The sequence below is a fragment of the Mytilus galloprovincialis genome, chromosome 3 (genome assembly GCF_965363235.1).
Source record: "Mytilus galloprovincialis chromosome 3, xbMytGall1.hap1.1, whole genome shotgun sequence".
Lineage (NCBI taxonomy): Eukaryota > Metazoa > Mollusca > Bivalvia > Mytilida > Mytilidae > Mytilus > Mytilus galloprovincialis.
This window is the reverse complement of record NC_134840.1, coordinates 11,872,582-11,897,170: the sequence shown is the minus strand read 5'-3', so window position 1 is coordinate 11,897,170 and position 24,589 is coordinate 11,872,582. Positions and strand designations below refer to the sequence as shown.

The following is a 24,589-nucleotide window of genomic DNA, read 5'->3' as shown; positions in this document are numbered from 1 at the left end:
TTGTACCCAGAAAACACACGGGGTTTTGAGCGGGACTTACATTTATTACTTATTTCCATGTTTTAGGGATAGTGTTTCGATTTCTTGGTTACTTCCCTGTTTTCAAATGACAGAGTCTTTATATTTTTGGAAAACTGCCAATGTATCGTCTTTAGGCAATTGGGCACCATGTATCAAGTTGGCTTCAAGTGATAGAACTCAGAACGCTGAACTACATATTTATAAACAATAGCTAAATTAAGTATTCAGACCTGGACGCGTGTTATACATTGGAGTATTGTTACATTCACTACCTACGAACGCTTTACATCATGAAAGACATAACTGTGTTCTAAGCAGTCGCATCAATAATATTTTACCATAAACGTCTGAATATACGGCAAACCATTCACATCATGAATCATTTTGAGGAAGGGGCGAGACGCTGAGACAGTTAGTACCAAACCCTTTTCATTTATTTGGAATATACAAAAACAGATACCTTTTCTTATATATTTTAACAAAAAAAATGTATCTATATCTTTATACATCTATTTCACAGAGAACTAACATTTACATATATTTGTTGCATTACAAATTACTCATATCCTTTAATAATTTTAACATTTGATTCATAATGATATAATCAGCAACCTTGTCATATCTCATCTAGTGTTCTCACCCTTTTACAGTGGTTCATCCTCACCATGCAGTACACAGTGATTGTCCCTCTCACATGATAAAACAATAAAATATAGTGTAGTAAATTATAGCATTTAAAATCAATGACACACTTTTCGATTTTATCTGAATAAGTGGCTGTATGATGTGACGTGACAGGTAGTGTACTAGACATACATAAAATGCACCTGAATAAATTGTTTAATCAATGCAGGTAGTATCACATCAACATCATTATTATTAAACATTTATTCCGGTATTAATCACTTTTAATTTATTTTCAAATTAGATGGACACAAAGATAAAAGAAAAAAAGGGAAACATATGTGTGCTAGATTAGTAAACTGTATATCATATAAGTGATATCCTTTAATTCTTACCTATTTATAACTACTTCATTGACTGAATCTTGCACTTGTGATCAAGGTGAATATACCTATATTTTGAACTGCTTGAACTTTAAAAAAGGCTTCTACTAAAATATGGATAATGAATAGGGAACGGCAATAACCTTTGCTCTCATTTCTTAAAAGTATTGATTGATTGTTGGTTGTTTTACGCCGCATTAGCACAAAATGGTATGTCTTAAAAGTATGTCGTTCCTTTATATCAATCTGATTACAATATTCTGTTCATGTGTCCACGCTAATAACACCATGCAAAGATATACATCGCCCCAGTTCTAAACAAACCATGTCTTTTTTATATTCTTAAAAATTATCCCGAAAGTCCCATTATGAGGATATTAGTTTAAAAGTGAAAAAGATTTAAAATATAAAATAATGAAAACCGAAAACGTAAACACGCACTAAACAATATATCAAAAACAGTATTTTTAAAATTTGTTTTTGTCTCTTTTCAACCAGTTACATGTAGCACAGTCTTACAACCTTCTACAGAACTATTAAAAACTTGGTTTCTCTAATGTTCTGAACCCACTTATTTATTGATAATTTAAAAAAATAAAACTGATTGACTTGAATTGACTTTATTCCAATTTTTAGTAAAACCCTCGTTGCGACTTAATTTAAAGTAATATTATAAATCGTCTGTATGAAATTCACGAAGTGAACAAGTCCATTTAAATTGATCGAAAGGTTAAACGAAAGATGAACTGTACAAATCGTCTTTTCTAATTTTGTTAACCGATCTTTTTTACTTGACTAAAAGATTTAGTTTTTCGTTTCGATTGCAATACATTTTGTAATGGTATGTCATTATATTATCTTATACTCAAGCCGGATACTTGCTAAATGTTGCACCGAGACCTGGTGTTGGTTACACCTACAACATTTGGTTTGTAATTGTCTCATGGCAATCTTGTCACTATTAGACAATCTGAGCATGCATGAAATATTTGCCACTGGACGTTACTCAACCAAACATTAATCAATCACAAACCCCTTATAAAAAAAATACAAATGTAGCTGAACTGAAACATGTTGCTGGTTTAAGACAAAGTTGGAAGGAAATAAAAGAAGTAAATACATGCCTTCTAAGCTATATGGCCGGGTAAAATTTTTGAAATTGTATAAAATCGTGTTTAGGTTTTTCAAAACAGACCCCGTTGGATAAAACATTTAGGTGACAAACAACTGGATCAAAATACATACATATCGTACATCTACTGCATTTACATGATCCTCATTCTTTTTTTGTATTATATTTTCTTAAAACATATTATGGATTTTATTTATATCTATATCTTATATTTCTTTCGGGTTTCTCCATAAGCGTGTTATTGAATATTTGTCTTTTACCGAATTGCCTCCAAAAGGATCAATGCAGTTTTGAAATAATATTCAATGTATGCATAAGTAATCTCTGTTGTGTTTTGACACAGTCCCCGCATTTAAAGTATAATTTGTCAACCTCAGCGTCGTGAATATACCTTTTCGTAACATGTCTATTATAAAGTATTTCACGATAACTTACTGAGTTGAAGTAAACTATCGTTTCAAGTGTTTCAAATTTTCTCATATTACTTTTGGTAGGTCTCCACAACCCTGTCTATAACAAGCCCTATATCGTTCCCGGTCCCTAGACAATAATAAAACAATCCATCGACAAAAATAATCAAAATACTTTGATATCGCAACATTTATTCGTCTTTTCCCGTCATCTTTCACCAATAAAAAATGACCGTCACGAAATAGCACACAAGTGCTGAAAGTGGTATTAACCATCAATTAATCAATTATTCAATCAATTAATCAATTCTTCAGTGGCAACATAATCATTACCATTACTTTCTGTGAAAACGTGTCAGGATCCTCCAATTGTAACAAACAAGATGAATATGTTTAATAATCTTAAATGACCACGTTTAAATTAAACACGTTAACACTTTCTTATTAACGAAAATATTGTATTTTATCCAGATTTACTGAAATGTACTTTTACCATTGAATCATTGTCGTCGTGTATATTTTTTACAGACAGCATTTCCAAATCAGTGACATCGCACCAATTACGATGAAAGAAATAGTATACAAACTTGGAAAGAAGATATCATTTATAAACATATCGAATGCATGGGAAATTAAAACAAAAATAATCATCAATCTACAATCTACAATCTCATGAATGATACCTAGTAAGTGATTGATTTGAACTAAGTGTAATTAAACCAAATCAATTTTTAAGTATTCGTTTGTATCGCTGTTTCTGGTTTTATTTTGCAATGTTTGAATGCGCCTCTTGGACCTTCTATGGAGTTTCTTAAGGGAGCTACCATTTGATTTTTATGGGGGGGCTAGGATGAAAAATTTTGTCCTGCATTTTTTTTTAACTGTAATATCTGTCCTGCCTTTTTATTTTTCACTCTGTTCGGTCCTGCCTTTTTTTTTTTTTAGTTTATCCTGACTTTTTTTTACCTAAATTGTCGTCCTGACTTTTTTTTTTTGCAAGTGTCTCATCCTGCCTTTTTTTTTTACTCAAAACTCCTGTCCTGCCTATTTTTTTCAAATTTCATCCTAGCCCCCCCATAAAAATCAAATGGTAGCTCCCTAAGCAAAGAAACCCATTTGTCACAAATGATCAGACAACGAAAAGTTATGTTATACTTTTTAATTTCATATTTTTGAATCAATTACACGTCATATCAACAGAGTTTAATAACGCTACAAGTAAAACGAACATAGCACTTCATGTTTGAATAAAGCGAAAAACCTTGTCTAGCTCTTTGATATGGCAACTCTAAGTTCGTCACACTTTCCACATGTATAATTATGACAGATTTTGTATATGGAAACATAATGATAAATAAAATTATAGAGGTTACTATGATACAAAACTAGTAAATAAGATATCTTTAGTTACATAGACACTTAGAAACATAACGAGTAAATCAGATATATACGGTTAATGATACATAACGAGTAAAACATGTAGGTGTAATTATTAGCAATCAGAATGAGTTAATCAGATATATGTGATTTTTAAGGAGTTTTGATGGGGTAAGTTATCTATATGTGCTTAACAAGAAAATGAACGAATATTAAAATATCCTTTATGTGTATTAAACAGAACGATTAATTAAGATATCCGTAATGTATATGCTACAGAACGAGTAATTAAGATATCCGTGATGTCTATGATACAGAACGAGTAATAATTAAGATATCCGTGATGCCTATGAAACAGGACGAGTAATTTAGATATCCGCGATGCTTTGACTTATAATAAGTAATTTAGATATCCGTGATGCTTTGACTTAGAATGAGTAATTAAGTCATCCGTGATGTTTATGAAACAGGACGAGTAATTAAGATACCCGTGATGTCTATGAAACAGAACGATTAATTAAGATATCCGTTTTGTCTATGAAACAGGACGAGTAATTTAGATATCCGCGATGCTTTAACTTAGAATGAGTAATTTAGATATCCGTGATGTTTATGAAACAGGACGAGTAATTAAGATACCCGTGATGTCTATGAAACAGAACGATTAATTAAGATATCCGTTTTGTCTATGAAACAGGACGAGTAATTTAGATATCCGCGATGCTTTAACTTAGAATGAGTAATTTAGATATCCGTGATGCTTTGACTTAGAATGAGTAATTTAGATATCCGTGATGCTTTGACTTAGAATGAGTAATTAAGTTATCCGTGATGTTTATGAAACAGGACGAGTAATTTAGATATCCGTGATGTCTACGAAACAGAACGATTAATTAAGATATCCGCGATGTTTATGAAACAGGACGAGTAATTTAGATATCCGTGATGTCTATGAAACAGAACGATTAATTAAGATATCCGTTTTGTCTATGATACAGAATGAGTAATTAAGATATCCATGATGTCTATGAAACAGAACGATTAATTAAGATATCCGTTATGTCTATAATACAGAATGAGTAATTAAGATATCCGTGATGTCTATGAAACAGGACGAGTAATTAAGATATCCTTGATGTCTATGATACAGAATGAGTAATTTAGATATCCGTGGTGTCTATGAAACACAATGGATAAACAAAATGTCTAATATTTTAGGAAACATAATCAGTAAATGAGCTATATAAGGTTACTCGGAAACAAAATGAGTAAAATAAGATTTCAGTAATTACTATGAAACAGAAGAAACCATTGGTGAGTTTTCTGTTGATACGTTTTTTTGGTGACGACAATGAAACTTAAAACGGTTATTCAAACGTTTATCAAATCTTTGAAAATGGTCATATCCTGAATGGTCCACGAAACAGTTACACTGTCGTCGCACTTCTACAGTTTGGTTTGACGTCTTCTTTGTAATTTGGCTACTTGATTTGTCTGATTCTAAATCTATCACACTGATTATGTTTTGTGTTGGTTTTACTTTTTTAATATGATCAGTTTTATTACACAATGTCCATTCTATAAAGTATAAAACAGTAAGAAGAAGACCGAATAAGAGTCCAGTCAAACCACTTATTAATGTGTACGATTTCCTCTTGATTGGTGATAATGTGCTGATGTGACAAGAACATTCACTGTATTCCAAATCAGTACAAACCTAGAAAAAAGAAAATTAGCAAAGTTAAAACCACGATTCAGTCAGAAACCGTTAATTCCAATATGCAGCATAACTTTAAAATGTCAATTTACAGATATGCCATTGGTTTTAAAAACATTGCAATGAAAACGGCATATCTACGTAAATGTGATGTTCAATAGTTGTCGTTTATTGTTATGGTTCATAAGTGTTTATCGTTTTTTACATATATTAGACCGTTGGTTTTCCCGTTTGAATGGTTTTACACTAGTATTGTTTTGGGCCCTTTATAGCTGTCTGTTCGATTTTAGTCAAGGTTCCGTGTTTAAGACCGTACTTTGACCTATAATAGTTTACTTTTATAAATTGTGACTTGGATGGAGTATTGTCTGATTGGAACTCCTACTATATCTTCTTATATCTAATTAATACTAAAAATCTAACATTGTCCGCGATTGTGATGGATATCTTATACAAATACTATCTTCATGAATCTGTAATAATCTTTTTGTGAGATGGAGATTTTCTTATAAAGCAATAATGGAAAGTTATAGTAAATAATACGGTAGACAAAGTACAAACTGATGGATGCACTCGTCGCATACAAAATGACAATAACTTTTCTCGTTTTTGAAATATTGACTTCTCGGTCAACGTCCCTAATTTCTGAAAAAGCGCAAAATCATCATGAGAAATCATAATCGCATATTTCATAACATAATTATTAACTGACATCCCTAATAACACGGGAAGCACTTGCGAGCTATGCGACAGACCATTTCTAAATATATACATACATGCGTCTTGTCAATCAATCAGAGATATATGGTGAGATTTCAACAGTCAATATCGATACTGACAGTTTTTTTTCAATCTATGCCACGTACACGTTGTACTCTGTGTTGCTGAGTATAGCAGAATTACGAGAGAGAGAATACGATAGCATGTTAGTATATGAACTTTCGTTAGTCATAAGATTTTTTTCCAAATGTTCTTTTGGTAATATACTATAGTAATTGTAAATATTGTATTGTGTTGTCTGTTTTGTAAACTTTTGTAATTTCATCTATGAACAGATATGTTGTTCATCGAATATCTTGATAGAGGAAATAAAGAAATGAATGAATGAAAGTACCATCTCAAATAACACATCCTCTCAAAACTTGCTTAAATGTAGACAGAAGAATAGAAGTAAAATTATGAGGAATTAATAGAACATATGAGTTCATTACCTATAATGCAATAGGCCGGATTAAAATTTACAAGGAGGAGCAAAACCTAACGAGAAATCTGACAATGAAAGTGTGACCTGAGATAACGAGTAACAAATAATTTCTATATGAAAAGTTCTCCTGTCCCAAATCTAAATATTCGTCGTGTTTTTGTATCAACTTGTTGATTGTAATGGATTCTGTTTTTTTTTATATTTCCTTCTGACAAGGAATTTAACCAAATGAATAAAAGGAAAGAATATAAAAAAGTGGCCATAGGCAACTACAAATCAAAAAATGATAAACAACAGATCTTAACACAAAGAAATATTCCCCACAACGTTAAAAGCAAATGCCTCATAAAAACGAATACAAAATAAAAGGTCAATCTTCACTCATATAGTTTATATGTACGTGATACAGAGGAAACAATACTATGATAAAATCTTACTTCTGTCCTGTTTATTTCCTTAAATTCACATCTATCTCCATGCCAGGGATAACGACATTGGCATGCATAGCTTTCCATTCCATTGATACAGTCACCATAATGTAGGCATGGTGATGAAGAGCAATGGTCTATCCCTAAAATATCACAACGTTATAGTAATATTCAAGTATAACTTAATTTATTTCTCTTGACTGGACGGGGTTTCACCTTTTTTTCTGCCATACGGCCTATCCGGCATATTCAAAAACACTACCGTTGAGTGCCACACTGAGGCCCAAAGACCAACGGAATTTTGACGTTACGTAATTATAAGTATGGCGTCATAAAGCGGAGTGCTCGATTAGGAAATTGGCCGGCGTCAACCCTAATCCAACGCCTTGGTTTCGGGTTTTGCAACCAGAGGAAGACGAAGAACCTGCATTTAATATAAACCAGCGGGGACCAATAAGAATACCAGATAAAAACTTACCGCCAATTGCATATTTTTATTTATTGTTTTCCATTGGTCTGATGAAAGAGTTTGTGAGACAAACAAACAGGTTGGTTTTAGGAAAAATCTGTATTTCTACAAATATTGATAATGTTCATTATTAAAACTTATTTATCTGTTTTATACGAAATAACCTAACGAAAAAAGAATAGTTTCCTTCTTTTAAGTTCTAAGAAGGATTTATCAGTTAATTCAACTTGACGTGCGCTGTAAGCAAGCGAGAGCACCTGATAGCTTGATTCATGTTTGAAACTCTTTATTTTACTCTATATTTTCCGATAATAAAAGAAACTTCATTGTTGTTATGTTTGGGAAAGGTTTTTTTTTATGTATACTAACAAAATTACCAAGAACTTTAAATTTCCCTGTACCAACTATAAATGTTCGCTTATTAAGGGCATACGATACGGAAGGTAATGACGTTGCTGACGTAAATTGTTATTTTCGCGATGTCAAACTATGACTTACCGGAAAAAGATTCAGTTTTCGACTGATTTTTATCATTCAAACGTATTTAACTTGAAAATGAGTTCATGGACCCCTCTTTTTTTAAATGACATTTGATTTGTTTACGCGAGAAGATTATGTGTGCCAATTTTCATGAAAACGTAAATAGTGCATTTTTTTAAATTTGATAAATATACAGCAAAGAATGATGTTTTTTTTCTAAATTCATGAACATTTGATAAATATGAGTTTTTCTGAATAAAAAGTATATAAACGTTTAGAATACCTATGAAATACAGAAATTACAAATTATCTAACAAAAAACCATTTGTGTTTATCTTTTAAAACAAACAAGTTATGTCTTTCTTTCAAAAGAGAAAATACGAATTTTGAGCAAATATACAAAATTTCGACCTCATTTTACTAAAAAAAAAGTAGCACATGAAGGTATATCTTTTATTACATATTTGATTTAATTAGGTGAAAATAGTCTATATGGAAATTTTTATCATAATGTAAATACAGGATCAAAACTGTATCGCATGCCCTTTAGCCCAGTCCATCTATACACAGGTTTGTCGGGATAAACTCATCAATGAAGTAATTAAGTGATTCGTACCGTACACTCAGTTCATTTGTTTATCCGTTTGTTTTACACTGATAAGTGATTAGAAATAAATAATAATTATAACGGTCATCATCCTTATCAAACACATCTTCAAATGTACTTGTGCAAATTAAAACGTATGTTCCGCCCGACCAGTTGAAACAACATTGGTAATATTCAATATTTAAATAACACAAAGTAAAATCACTATATATATCCAAAGACATATATGTCTCTGATATATCTTAACTAAAATGTCACTTGCTGTTATAATTGTAACGATCACTTCTGTAAATAGTTAGAAGATTTTCAATGTTAAATTACTTGAAATACTAATGTTTTCCCACCTCCTGGTAAATATAGCATTAGCATATTTTATTGTTTTATTTGGATATTAATTTTCATCAACCGTGTCATTGCTTTTTTTCCTCTTGTTCTGTTTACATTTGTAACCCTGAAACGCGTGTATCACGTCCTAATTTATAAGCGTGGTAACTTTGGAGTTTTATTATCACAATTTTGAGTAAAGATTTTATTCATTTATATTTTACCCATTTTATTTATATTTGATCAGGTAATATAAAAAATAGAATATGTTGTATAAACGCGGTAGACAACTCTTTACCAGAGACCAACATGACATAGAAGTTAACAACAATAATTCACCGTATGGCCTTCAACAATGAACAAAATAATGACGCAAAGTAAGCTATATTAAACGGCCTGATTAAGCAATAAGATACCCTAGCAAAAACACAAACGACATAAAAAACACACATTGGCACAAAATGAGACAAGAAGTATCCGGTTTTTTTTTGAATATTATTTGTAACCTGTTTTCGTCGTTTCATTATTAATCGACGTAAAAGTGCTGGTCACTTTAAGGTCTGTTCATAAGGAATTCCTCAAAATTTTACCGTTCAGTAACTTTTTTCACAATTGCCTTCCTTGGAGTCATTAGTACATTGACAGTTAAACTAACTTGTTATTTAAAATTGTTCCCAGCCTTCCAATTTTGACAGTTACACTTACTTTTTTCACAGTTATTTCCCTTGGAACCGTTAGAACATTGAGAGTTATACTGACTTGTTTCACAGTTAAATCCCTTGGAACAAATAGAACATTGACAGTTATACTTACTTGTTTCACATTTGTGTCCCTTGGCATCATTAATATATTGACATTTATACTTACTTGTTTCACAGTTGTCCCCCTTGGAATCATTGGTACATTGACATTTGTACCCGTCAACCAAGTCTATACAAGTACCATTGTGTTGACAAGGATCACTGACGCAATCGTCTATATCTTTTAAAATATAACAAATCCATATTTATTTATCACAAATGGAACGTGTTTTTTTTTAAATTTGCATTTAACTAAAATACGTAATAAGACTTGATATGTAAAAATATTACATACACTACAGTCTAGGGTTTGAGTGAATGTTGAAGCCTTTTTTTGAACGTTTAACCCACGGCATTTGTATGCACCTGTTCTAAGTCAGGGAACTGTTGGTGAAGTTCATTTAAGTTTCTCATTTCTCCTGTTATTTATATAGATCATAATGTTGATTTTCTTGTTCAAATTGTTTTTTTGTCGTTGTCTTTTAGTGATCCTTTATAGCTTGCTGTTCGGTGTGAGTCAAAGCTCCATTTTGAAAGGCTTTTCACACATTGTGACTCGGAGTTCTCATTGGCACTTATACCATTTTCTTATTAATATTGTAATCAAGCTATATAGTTAAAAGAGACAAACAAAACTTGTTTCGAGATATCCAAAATGATTGTAAACGGCGTTTAGTGAGTAAAACATATAGCATCTTCCAGACTGCTTTATATTTCTTATTTTCAATATAATGCCTAATATATTGGCATTATTTGCTGCATATTTGAGCAAAACAATGTTCATATATGAATCTTTATTCGTATAGTAATGATACTAGTCATTACATACCTGTTTGACAATGGACTCCTCCAAAACCTTGTAGACATTGACATGTCCAGGAATCTATACCATCAACACATGTCCCGTTGTTACATTGTACATACCTGTTTGACAATGGACTCCTCCAAAACCTTGTAGACATTGACATGTCCAGGAATCTATACCATCAACACATGTTCCATTGTTATAACAAGGGATGTTGTAGCATTCATCAATATCTAAATTATTACAGAAACAAATATATAATCATGGCGCAAAAGCGCTGTAAATGCAGTTAATTACAGGTATTGTGTATTTTTATTCCATATAAATCTAGTATAAGTGCGTTGGATAAAAACCGCAATTTTTATACGAATGCATGTAAAACAAATTTCGTTGTATAGGTGTCTAAATTAAGCACATACAACATATTTAAAAAGACCAAAAGAGTGAAAAAGTATATTTTAACAAAACGCATTTGCCTAGCAGGTCGAACAACTGATGTTTTTAAACGCTGCTGACTGCCACTGACGATTGCCAAATAAATTGATCACAAGATGTAACAAAATGGATCTTAATATTAATTTAATACTAAACAGAAAACAATTAACTTGCAGCAAAGATATCAAACCACAAACATGAGGTGCAAAAGTCAGTACACAATATCCGGATTTCTACAATTAATGTCTCTTCAGTGATGTTAGGGATCAAAACGGTATTTGGAAGGCCATATAATTTACCTCAATTTTGGATAGATTCTTGAATTTTAAAGAGTCTATATAGGATTAAAGGATTACATAAACCGGAGGGAAAATATAATACAAGCCCAAACAGAAAAATATAAACAAGTCTTAATTTAAAACAACGTTCAAACTTATGATTGTGTTGGATAAAAAACGCAATTTTTAAACGTGTGCTTGAAAACCAATTAGTTATAGAGGGGTCTAAATACAGCACGAACAACATTTTTCAAAAGACCAAAAGAGTGAAAAAAGTATATTTTTAATAAAACGCATATATAAATATTGCGATTTAAAGTCTGGAGAATAAAAAAGACCTCCATACTTTAGTAAGCGTTAAAACAACTCGTGAACATGCACATCAAACTAACATGGCCAGGTAGAGTTAAGTTTTACCTAATTGACAGTGAGTCCCATTGTAGCCTCTGATACAAGAACATGTATACCCATCCACTAGATCTGTACATGTAGCACCGTTCATACAGGGGTTACTCATGCATTCGTCTATGTCTAAATGAATGAATAAATTATACAGTTATTAAGATTATATGAAAAAAAAAAATTATGAAAGGAAACAAATAAATGAACAGTTAATGAAAAGATATGTCGTCGCAGAATATAATGAAAAAAAATCCTTAATTATGTATAAATGCTATCTACCACTGCCCCATGTTAGAGGAAGGGTTCAGCGCCCACATACACGTTTAACTCCGCCATATTCTGTATATGCCTGTAGTTCACTGGTTGTAGTTGGATCATATATGTCATATTTGATTTTGTTTGTAAAATGTGTCGTTATAGATAAAGCTGTTGATATTCTCGTTTGAATTGTGTCATTTAAATTTTGTATTGATAGACGACAATACAATACAAGCTTTTCTCATTGTTGAAGGCCGCACGATTGCCTTGTGCTTACTTTCATTATTTTTTAACTTTGGTTGGTAGATATCTCGTTGACAATTTAACCACATCTCCTTATTTTTATATCATTATCGAATCGATTCATATACTTTCACTTATTTAAACTATGAGTTGGTTTAAAATGTTTTTTTGTATCATTCATCCAACAAAACTTGGACATTTACTGCTGAATTGAGCGTGTCACGTTGAAATACCTTTTCAATTTACTTAATACTGAACTCGAACTTTTCTTTATTAATATGAACTTGTTATAGTCTAAATTTTACCCGCATATAGTGACCTCTATGAACAGTTTTATTGTTATAGACATCTAACAAAATATAAAATTCCTCATAGAGATTGAGTTGTAGGCCCTATAGTCATTTTTCAATGAAGATGAAAAAAAAAAACACATATTCTTTTGACTTTATATACCACATTGAACGATTAAATGAATAAAAAATAAGACATATTTACTTGTTTCACAGTTAAAACCATTAAAACCAGACGAACAGTGACAGCGGTAGTTATTAACAAGGTCCAAGCATGCACCGCCATGTTGACATTGAGATGAAGCACATTCATTGATATCTTTTAAAAGAAAAATAACAGCTAGAGCATGAATATATCTTCTATGTAAAGGATAAAAGTAATAGATGCAGACAATTTAAACTTATGCGTGATATAGTTACGTATATCTTAAAAAGTGCAAGAAATTCACTTTGAAATAAGTGAACCATTACTTGAAAGGTATAAGAATGTAGTCGAAGAACTATAAAATAAAGGTAGTAGGAAGTATGAGATGACTTTGGATTCGAATGAGATCACTTTGGATTTGAAGCCTTGTGATATCCCTTTATGAAAAAAAAGTTACTTCATGTAGTCTAATTCTAACTGATATATATTTTAATCTTACTAAAACATAATACCTGTTTCGCACAAATTTCCAGTATACCCAGGCACACACGTACAAATATAATCTGCTGTATATCCAACTCTTTTACAGGTAGATTCGTGCTGACATGGGCTACTGTCACATGGGTCTATATCTATAAGAAGAATTTTTGTTTTTGTGAAATGAGTAGAAAAATTATTGCACGAAAACACATTAAATGAAATTTTTCCGCATGCCAATTGCACATAGGAAGAACAAATGACAACCCTATCAAATGTGACCTAATGGAATTAGCATATTCATACACAATCGATTTATTTGAATTTCGGATAGTTTAAATACAGTCATTGAATTAAAATATCATAAAATAATTCAGAACACTATAACTAGCTACATCGGGAGCATCAAATCGATATCACAAGAAGAGAATATAGAAATAAGAAGTATGATTGCCAATAAGCTCCAACAACGAACAAAACCCATGACTTTGAAAAAGTTATATGAGGTCTCGGGATGACAAAATACAAAACTTAAAAAAAACCGGAAGTATACTCAAACAGTTAGCAGAACAGACATATTGCAAACATTTCGTCCATCAGAAACAAGTAGATACTGATATAAAACAACAAGAAAATAGTCAAGATAGACAAAGTACCACTCTGAGAGTATTCCCAGTTCCTAGAAGTCGTAAAACTTATCAATACATGTTTATTTGGTAGAATACACCTAATAATATACCATCAACTGATTCAAAGGCGTAAAACGATCTGGTAGATTTCTCAGAATTTGTTTTGACTGTTTGTATGCAGTTTGAGTTTTTCGACATATTATGATTGGGAATGAAAGAAATCGTTTAAATAACAAAAAGGCCAGTAATTAATAATCTTCTTACCCCATGCAATAACATTTATACATCTTGTGTCACTAAGTTTCCTGTTAAAACAAGGAGAAATTAGTTTCTTATTATAATTGCTTGTCTCGTTAATCAATATGATAATTGAATAATAAAATAATATTACCTGGAATCTATATTTTAAGCAAATGTATATAAAAAAAAACAATTTTCAATAATTAGGACAATGTTACTTATATTGAAAGCGCTTGCTATTGCTCCTCTTTTTATTACCATGAATGCATTGTGCTATACAACTATCGATATTCAATTTGCAATTGTTTGTACCAGTACCAAAAATCTACCATTTTACACTTTTATAAAAGCATATCCATTTACTATTGGCTATTATAAACTCATCATAGAAACCATTATTAAACCCTAATACGCCAGGCGCGCGTATCGTCAACAAAAGACTCGAATCAAATATGTTAAAACGCGAAATAAATACGAAGAAGAAGAATATTAAGGACCAAAAACTCCGACAAAATGGTCAAATACAAATATGGTAAGCCTTCATATTACCAAAAAAAAATCAATGCTTTGAAATATATAATCTATAGTTATCAGCATTTCAATAATAATTATTGTCGAAACAGAAGTGCTGACTACTTGGATGGTGATACCCTCGGTGGTAAACCTCCACAAATGTTATCATCCACCCACCGCGATTGATTCAGGGCCCTGTATCGATCAGTGCTCATGTAGTACTCGCTTGTAAAGAGGAACATAACGATTTGAGTAAGCGGTTTAGCACCTACCCAGTGGTTGTAGATAAACTCATCATGGATACCACCAGGATTTTATCATCTAATTTTAAAGTCACTTAAGGTCATTTAGCTCTTCACAAATTCAGGTACTCGCACATCCATGGCTTTCGAATATCACAATTTGTCATTTCCCGATGAAAAGCGCATGAGACGCATACAATGTAAAGTCAACTCCCTCAGACAAAGTGGACAACATTTTGATTTGGCTATTGCCAGTATCTAAAAAATCATTTTAGTCATTTATCACTTTGCGTGTTTCGGTTCATATATATTATTTGCGTTAATATAGTTATCTTCATCAGTTCTTGATGAAAAGAAAATCAGTACAGCTTCATATGCATAGAATCTATAAATTGATATTTTCATTTTTATGGCACTTGTTAATACTCCTGTAGGCGGACAGTTAGTCCCCACCAGTTTCAGTAACCCAGTAGTCAGTGTTACTGACACCATTTACCGTTTATAAATTGAATGATTATAATGAAAACTAAAAACTAAAAATAAAAATATCGCAGGCAAAATTGAGTCTAAATGGATAAACCCGATTTAAAAATCTCTTTTAAACAAGTATTTCGGTAATTAAATGTCCACTCCATTCAAATATTTGATATTGAACTTTGAGCGTTTGAGATAAAGGTATATCAAGAAGTGCGCTTGGGTCGCATAGTATTTAAAATGTTTAAGTTTGGGTTGCTCGTGTTAGGTCCACAATACTGTTCAACTTCGTACTTGATTATGCTTTTTAACATGTTTTGATTCGAGCATAACTGATTAGTCTTTTGAAGACGAAACGTGCATCTAGCGCAAATATAAAATTTCAATCCTAGTGTCTATGATGAGTTACGTACTCCATAAAAAAGGGACAGTCAAACTCATGGATCGAAAAACTGACAACGCCAGGGCCAAACAAGAAAAAAAAATACAAAGACAAACAATAGCACACAAGACACAACACAGACAGACTAAGCAGCAAGAACCCACCAAAACTAGGGGTTATCTTATGTGCTAATGGAAGGGACAGCAAATCCTGATCCCCATGTTGTAACCGTCGTGTTGCTTATGTTATTAAAAATCTGGTAAAAAGTCTAATTGGGTAGGCCATATTCGTGTAAAGGGGACTTGATTTCAGTTACGACACACGGAACATATCAGATATCATCTGTGAAACGGATATACCATAATGGTCAACCAACTTGTAATGGCGTATGCAAACTTTACGAAGTGATGATTTCAACTTCCCCATTTGTAACTTTTGGTTAAACAGCTTCCTTGTGAGCAGCAACCCTCTATTCTAGAAATCATGATAGGAAATACAGGCCCGTGAATATCGCATCAATTGAGAGATATATATCAGGAAGCAGGCGCTGTTGGAATGTTTCTACATAGAATTGGAAAGTTCACAACTGGGAAGCTGACATCATCTCGTAAAGTACTGAAAGTCCTAATTAGTTCAAAAAGTGATAACTACCCAATTAAGGTAATGCATATGTTAGTAAAAGTATCTTTGTTTTAAACTCACTTTTGACATTTAATTCTAGCTAACATCTATAAAGGGTATTTACACTAACTGTTGGATGTTACTTAAGATCCGTGTTAAAGGGTGAATACCGTGTGTACTCTCCATTTGTTTATGTATATGTTTTAAATTGACAAATTAAACAGAGATTAAGGAGTTATTAAGAGAAAGTATCTCCAATATGTAAAGCTTTGATTCCTTGGCCGGCTTTGTGTAGTGGTTTAAGTATTTGCATTGTTTTCTATATTTATTTATTGTACATTCAGCTCATGCTATTCGTTTATGTGTTTCATTCATCATTTATTTTGACGGTTAAAAGGATAAGATTGTTATAGATTAGCAAACTGACTCTCCGCTTAATATACACTTCAAAAGAAGGTGGAAAACGATTACTGTATATCTGATGGCGGACTGTTACCCTCCGAAATCACCACCACCCCAGTAACAAGACTAGTAAGCAAAATAGTACTTTGACTGAAAATATCGATATTGTTTGATTGAAATGTGTTCTCATTTAAACGTTGGAAATCATTCTGGTGCAGTAAAATTGGTTGTACGAATGGTACTATACGCATAAATTTGTAGTCCATATTAGAGCTTTTTGTAATCATTTGTATTATTCCCCGAAAACGTCATTTAAAAATAAATAACTTATTTAAAAAAAAATAAGTTTAGTTTAGATTGCATAGATATAGATTGCTTTTACTCACCGAAATTGATCTTCTGCAGACGCGCACATTATGTGGGTTCCTTGATCTGATTGTTGTGGTCTCCATGTAACTTCAACTAACCATGTATTTGGTCTTCCTTGATCATCGGGTTTTATGTTGGACTTTGAAAGACCTCTGGGACCATCAACGTCTATGGCCATTAAACTAAGACATTTTTGTAAATCAATTTTCAAATACACTCGTATCACATAGATTAACTCGACAATGGAACGAACGTTTCATAAAAAAAATGTATTGGTTGAAACTTATAATGAAAGCTTAAATACATCAATTAATTACTCAAAACATTGTTTTAACACAGATTTGAAATTAAAAATAAAGATTTTTCTCTTTTCAGTTGTATAAAGTCTGAAGTCTCATGGTATATTTTATTTTATATTGAAGGCCTGAAGCGAGTACTTATTATTTCTTAATGCAAGTACAAAGAAAAAACATACTCACAAAATCATTTATTAGTATATTTATTGAAATATTTATATAGTTCGTTAGAATGGTCTTGCCTGAAATAATTGTTAACAGCTACATAGATGTCCAACTTATTTAGACACACAATACTTAAAAATTGAACAAAAAATTTTAATTTATTTTCTAAAGACATCTTTTACATGTCCTTTCGATACAGTATGCATTTGATAAAACAATACCGACTTAACGATACATAACAAAAAAAAATAAAAACAATCTGCAATTTCATTAATTTCGCATAAATACATCTTACTTGGTATTTGACTGTACATAAAACTTGACATTTAATGTTTGGGTTGCTTTTAAAACTTTCGATATTCCTTCTGATGGCGTTGGAGATACAAAGACAGGTTTTTCATGACATTGACTAGTCGATGCTTCCACACGCACCAAAAACTATAATAAAAGGAAAACAGTTACTATTAGTTATAAGCAAACTTAACTACTAATTAAAAAGTTAATGTATCAGACTTATATATGGGTTTTCTAGAAATCATTATCTTATTATTATGCTAATTACTTGTGTATAGATTTAAGAAGATTTGGTATGAGTGCCAATGAGACAACTCTCCATCCAAGTCACAATTTATAAAAGTAAACCATTAAAGGTCAAAGTATGGTCTTCAAAACGGAGCCTTGGCTTACACCGAACAGCAAGCTACCCAAGAGCCCCCAAAATGTATAGTGTATAACCATTCAAACGGGAAAACCAACGGTCTAACCTATATTAAAAAACAAAAAACAAGAAGCCACAAACAAACGGTAACTACTGAACATCAGATTCCTGACTTAGGACGGGTGCAAAACAACGCAGCGGAATTAAACGTTTTAATAGGTACCAACCTTTACCCTTATTTGAAACAATAGTGCAACATCACAACATAGAAAGACACACTATAAAGTATCAATTTAAATAATATAAATAATATACTTCTTCTTGTCTTCGTATGAGCATCCTTTAAAAGGATCAACACCATGGGTTATGGCGTATAAAGGAGGACATTTGGAGCCTGTATCGGTACAGAATAATATGGGCATTTGCCTACCCAATTCCCCAGCCAGGCCGAGACGGGTCTTATTACCAGAAAGTTAACCTTCCCTAAACATAATACAAATATACACCGGTAAATGAAAATAATTTGGTTGTTAGGTATACAGTTTAAATCGAGAATGGAAATATGTATTTCAAAATAAATAATTTTATTGTTGATAGTACGAATGTGAAAATTTATAGTAATACCAAACACTTATCAAAGCTAATATTTGTTGTTGTGATATATAAACACCGTATGATGAAGCCAAATGAAACATCGCTGTCTGAAAAAAGGAATATTAACAATAGCGAATACAAAGTCATCTCTTTTGTCGTAAATTTCAATATGGAGTTTCCCTTTAGAAATAGAAATGTCTAAATTTAGAAAAAAACAATTACTGCTTTATATGTTAGATTTAGTTAAAGTGCTTTTTATATTGTTCAAAACCCCCCTTTAACCTTAGTTTTACAACGGATTAAAACAGAGGATTGATTTGTCATTGACGCACGTTTAATCGCCCCCAAACTTACCTGCAAAGGTACACTTGTAATAGGAGTGTTAGGTGTATATGTTTTCCCTTCTATATTAATTGTCATTCGAGGATAGTCTTCCATAGTTAGTGCAACAGCATACCATTTATTTAGCGTATAATTGCTCCCTGGAACTGCAGAGAATTCAATCAAACATTTATTCTGAAATTTAGAAGATGCCTGGAATAAATATTGAACAAACCCGTCTGGACTAAATATATCAAGTTGAATAGCATAAAGCAAAGACGACCATATAAAATGCCAGAGCATTAACAAACCAGACAATTTGAAATAAATCGTACCCCTTTAGAATTCTATATTCCAAAAGCAAAAAGGCTTAAATGATACATACACATATTGATAATAATTTATATGCACCTATTATAAGCAATAAATGAATTAAAATGTACTGGAAGTTTGTGCATTTTTTTTTGCACCAGCAAAAATAATTAAATAAGATGAAACTGACGCCTTACTTCATTAAGAACAGCATTGGGTAACAGTTTAGATATTGAAGCTGCTTCTGTAGAAGTTGACCACCTACACCGAACTGTATCTCCGTCCACATCAAACACTGGAATCTGTATACTAATTTTACAACCATACTGAACTCTGTTAATACATTATTTGATAAATATAGAATGAAACATCGCATGCAGAATCATCTAGTGAAACCAATATCAGGTCTAAGGGCCGAAGGCCGATACGGATTCTGTCATGTATTGGTCTGTTTGTCATATATTTAAAAAAAATCAGATTAATGATATGAAAAGGAAATATATCTTAACAAAATCAAGAACAACAATTTGATTGTGAGGTGGGGGTCCTGGCAGAATTTAGAAATAAATATTTTGGCCCCCATTTATACATAATTAGATGATTATAAATAATTTTGACTTATCACATATGAAAAATAATATTCCGACCACAAATACATTTATGTAGATATTTACAAAGGTATCCAATATTAAAAGAAAATCCGGAAAGAAGTATTATCAGTTTTTGTTTTGATGGATATGCAGTGAACGCCCCTCCTTTTCGCCTAATAGATTTATTGGAAAAAAAAATGATTCGCTACGCTCGCCAGATATCGTACCATTTTGAATAATGAAACCTCTTTTTTCACGGACCCACCCTCGATTGTAATGGTATTATATTTTCATATTTTGAGAGAAAATATATATTTGAGACTTCCTTTTGATTGCTCTACATTGTACTTGTTTGAAGCTGTATGAGTATCCCATAAAAATGTGGTCTGCATCACAAAAGATAAATTTATTAAAGGGGTGAAAAGTTGATCATGATGATGGGTGGCAAATATGGTCAGATTTGGAGTCAATTTGGAGATGATCAGAAAATGTTTTTTTTCATATTTTGGCCCAGGCGTATTGAGCATAAATAATCTGGCAGCTTTTATGTTTGAATTAAATATTCTAACCTCATCAAATTTACTAGCTATCCCTCCCAGCCCCTCTAGGAACTAAATGATCTTCCAGTAACAGACTGCTGCTGAGGAGTTCCGGAAACAATTTCAAGATAATCTAAAATGGTGTTTTACGTGGTATGCGATAGGGGTTTAGCTATGCGATGCGGGATATGCGATACAGGGCAAATGATACAGGCTGGAGTAAGGAAACTTGTTTAGATATACAAAATTTCCGTATTAAGTCCTTACTATATGATAAAACATCAAATTGTTGGAAACTGTTTTAGAGAACTATCATTTAATATATTGGCTTTCTAATCAAGTATCAAATTAGATTGGGGAGAGTGAAAAGCATATTTTGTAGTAATACAGTAGTAAAGGAAACATGAACAAAACTGAAAGATCAATTAACCAATCTCCTTCAGTGAAGAAATTGGTTAATTGTCTCTCTAACATACGGTTATGCCCCTTAAATGTCTGTGCTAATGATGTCTAATCGTTTGGTTGATGTTTAGATGCAATTAATCAGGCATCTCATTTTTCTATAAAAAAAGTATGGATATCCAAAGTCTGAAAGCAACCGAATTTAATAAATTTACCTTATTTAGTCCAATATTGACCGTTTATTCCATTCGACTATAAATACGTTCATTTCAAGATGTTTGAAGTCAATAAAATGCATAGACTTAAGACAAGCCGTAAATATCCCTATCATTATTTGCCTATATGCGTAATCTAAATAATATAACACACATTTCTCCATAAAAGGGAAGTGGTTTTCATTTCAGTATTTGCTTTACAGTTAATATGTCAACCGATGTTTTATTGTTTGAAGTCTACATTCAAAATGCATGATACTTCTTCTAAGATAGGACTTATTTGATCCTTATCAAGAATTGCGATACATGTTTTAAAAATATACAATCTCAATTTAATAAAACAAATAATACTGTTAATTTTTACCTGTAAATTGCTCTACTAAATGTACTCGGACTGTAATTTGGGTTAAGTGTATCTGATCGATTGTTTAAATCAACAATCGTCTGAATATTCCAGCTTCCACCACTTCCGTATCCTAAAGATATCCAAGCTCCACCAGTAAATCTAAAAAAAAAGTACCTTAAGTAAAGTCAAGTATTTTATGAGCGTACCCGTAAGTATCTGATGACTAAGTCATGTCTTATGATGGTCTTAAGACACGTCATAGTTGTAAGATATGTTTTCGAAAGTGTCCTAAGTTACCATTTGTCATAACTTTTGTCGTAAACTTAAGATTGCTCGCGACATGACGTATGATGGTCTTATGATTGTCAACTAAAATTTTAATTACTTTTCATGTATAATTTCATGTTAATTGCACTAGAGATCTTCGTTGTGTTTCTCAGTTAGCTAAATAGTAAAGATTTTATTTTTCTCAACTACGTGAACTCAAATTTGAATCTCCTGCGACATACAATTTGGAATTCTTTTCTAACTCTATAATAAATATACATATTATTTCGTTCCTAGTATATTTAATAGTACCATATTAACGTATATGCACGGGCATTTCGTTAGCGGGTACTCTCGATGTACCGAATCTAAAAAGTATTCACAGTTAAATAACAATGCATGTATGGTAATACACGAAAGCGAAGTTCAAGATTTATTATATATTACAAACTTTTAAACAAACTATCAAGTCATATTTCAATTCCTTTTTGTATAAAATTCCATGTTCATTATAATGAAAAAAATAAAATATTCGTAAATATTAAGAATGATAATAATTAACATGTTCATACTTTTCATTTTCATTTCTATATTTATCACTTTTGAATCATTATTTAAAATAATAGAAAATAATGTTCACTTATGACATTCATAAGGGCATCATAGCTATGACTCTCTTAAGACAGCTTTGATTTACATCCTATGACATATCATATGATAGTCATATGATGATCATAAAATATGTCCTAAGATATATCTTATGACATATTTATGATACTTTCGAAAACCAGGCCACAGGGTTCTGAAAGTATCTTATGACTAAGACATGTCTTATGATGGTCGTAGGACATGTCATAGTCGTAAGATATGTTTTCGAAAGTGTCTCAAGTTACGATTTGTCATAACTTCTGTCGTGAACTCCTCCACTTTCCACTTTCTGTAATCATGAAACAATATATTTTTTGTAAAATATATGTCTCAGATGTATGTAACAACTATGAATTGTAAAACTAACAAACTACCTATAGATATGAATTCACTGAATAAATTCCCTGGTTATCCAGTGACTAATTCACAGGGATACTCGGCCAACTGCTGTAGGTCGAGTAATTTGTCAAAACAGCAAAGAAAAGTGCAATAAAGATATTATTTTATGGAAAAAAGAAAAAAAAAAGAAAATTATGTTCACTTATGACAGTCATAAGAGCATCATAGTTATGACTCTCTTACGAAAATATTTGATTTACATCCTATGGTATATCATATGATAGTCATAAGATGGTCATATAATACGTCCTAAGATATATCTAATGACATATATAATAATACTTTCGAACACCAGACCCTGGGAAAACATAAATAAAATTACTAACAATAATTTACCTGATTCTATAAGGTCCTTTGGCTGGAAAATTATAAATAAAAGTTGCTTCACCTCGTTCCCAATTCTCTGCAGAATTATTGGCCACTACACTGTAATTCCCAGAACCAATGTTAAATGTGGTATTATCCCTCAGGTTGAATGCATTCCAACTAGGAGCAGAGCCTCGTCCATGCGCCCAACTAAGTGAGTATTTAAACTCAACCTGATAAAGAAATATCATAAAAAATTGAAAAGAACATTGTGACTGTCATGACACTACAAAGCAAGTTATAAACTAAAAAATAGCTTTTGTTTTAGATTTTAATGAAAATATGGCTTTTTGATATAATTATAGGTGCCAGTATTAGATTATAAAAGTCGATACATTTTCATTTTGCCAAACAATGTAGTGCTTTAAGTAACAAATTTCATAAAAGAATGAATCAATATTACTTTAACCGTTAATAAAGCCGTTGAACCTTTATTTCTGGTGACTGCTCTTGTCCTTAGTTCTAGTACGTTACTATTAAAGCCGTTTAACCTAAATATCGCCAGTGTTTTGGATCAATTATAGAATAACTAATCGAAGAATTCAAATAGAGAAAAATATTCAACGAGTGACCGAACAACACCCTAATTCACGAATTCACGACAACGCCTATTGTTGTATAACGCCAGAGAGTGAAATAATCACATTCATTTCACATGTGAAATTATCGGTTTTTATTTATCTGGGAAATAAATGTAATTCATTGCAACCAATGAAATAATGCATTTTATTTCATAAATAAGTTTTACTCGATGTTAAATATTCATATTTTTGTATTAAATTTGCTGAAAGCTATACATATTCTCGTTTTCCATCTTTGAAGCTTTATTTAAAAGCACTTATTCAACATGTTGAAATAAAGTATTCATACTGCAATTACAATGTATCTTCTTTTTTTACATGAGCGGTTATGTTGATTATTTCACTAAAAACTAATAACGGATCACATATCGTGATTTTTCTTTTTAGTGCAGGTGTAGGTGTAATTTATTTTCCATCTATCTGTATCTATGCTTCCAAATTGCCATTCATAAATATAAAGTTTTAACTTAAAAATCCTCGTTATACTTTACCTTGTTTGCATCACCCAAATATTTCCATTTAACAGTACCACCCCGAAAATGAGATCCATATACAGCCAGCAAATTAATTAGTACAAGAAAAACTACTGCATTCATGTTTGTCAACAATGGTTAGGATATTTTACAATAGTAGAAAATTTTGCTTTATATATAAATTCTAGGCACGAAATGTCCAATCAGGAGCAAAAGAGATAAGCATTGCAGCAATA

The 24,589-nt window shown here is 31.7% G+C and overlaps 1 protein-coding gene and 1 long non-coding RNA gene across 2 annotated transcripts; both read right to left on the bottom strand.

The window, feature by feature from the left end:
- Positions 1-3,738: 3,738 nt before the first annotated feature.
- Positions 3,739-10,162, bottom strand: LOC143066318 (uncharacterized). Its single transcript, XR_012975550.1, has 3 exons — positions 10,044-10,162; positions 7,306-7,439; positions 3,739-5,664 (listed from the first exon to the last, which is right to left on the bottom strand). It is a non-coding gene; the product is annotated as an uncharacterized LOC143066318 (long non-coding RNA).
- Positions 10,163-10,318: 156 nt separating this feature from the next.
- On the bottom strand, positions 10,319-17,353 carry LOC143069875 (uncharacterized). Its single transcript, XM_076244681.1, has 7 exons — positions 17,199-17,353; positions 14,203-14,243; positions 13,345-13,464; positions 12,893-13,006; positions 11,912-12,025; positions 10,901-11,014; positions 10,319-10,395 (listed from the first exon to the last, which is right to left on the bottom strand). The coding sequence occupies exons 1-7, from the start codon at positions 17,225-17,227 to the stop codon at positions 10,319-10,321; spliced, it is 609 nt and encodes a 202-aa protein (XP_076100796.1). The 5' UTR covers positions 17,228-17,353.
- Between the last annotated feature and the right edge of the window lie 7,236 nt (positions 17,354-24,589).

Excerpts from the sequence above, each read along its gene's own strand:
- LOC143069875 (XM_076244681.1), bottom strand. The coding sequence starts at position 17,227 with ATGTGCGCGTCTGCAGAAGATCAATTTCG. Across the intron at positions 12,026-12,892 it reads TGGTTTTAACTGTGAAACAA|ACATAGACGAATGCATGAGT; the intron begins GTAAATATGTCT and ends TCATTCATTTAG. Across the intron at positions 10,396-10,900 it reads AGGAGTCCATTGTCAAACAG|GAGAAATGAGAAACTTAAAT; the intron begins GTATGTACAATG and ends TATAAATAACAG.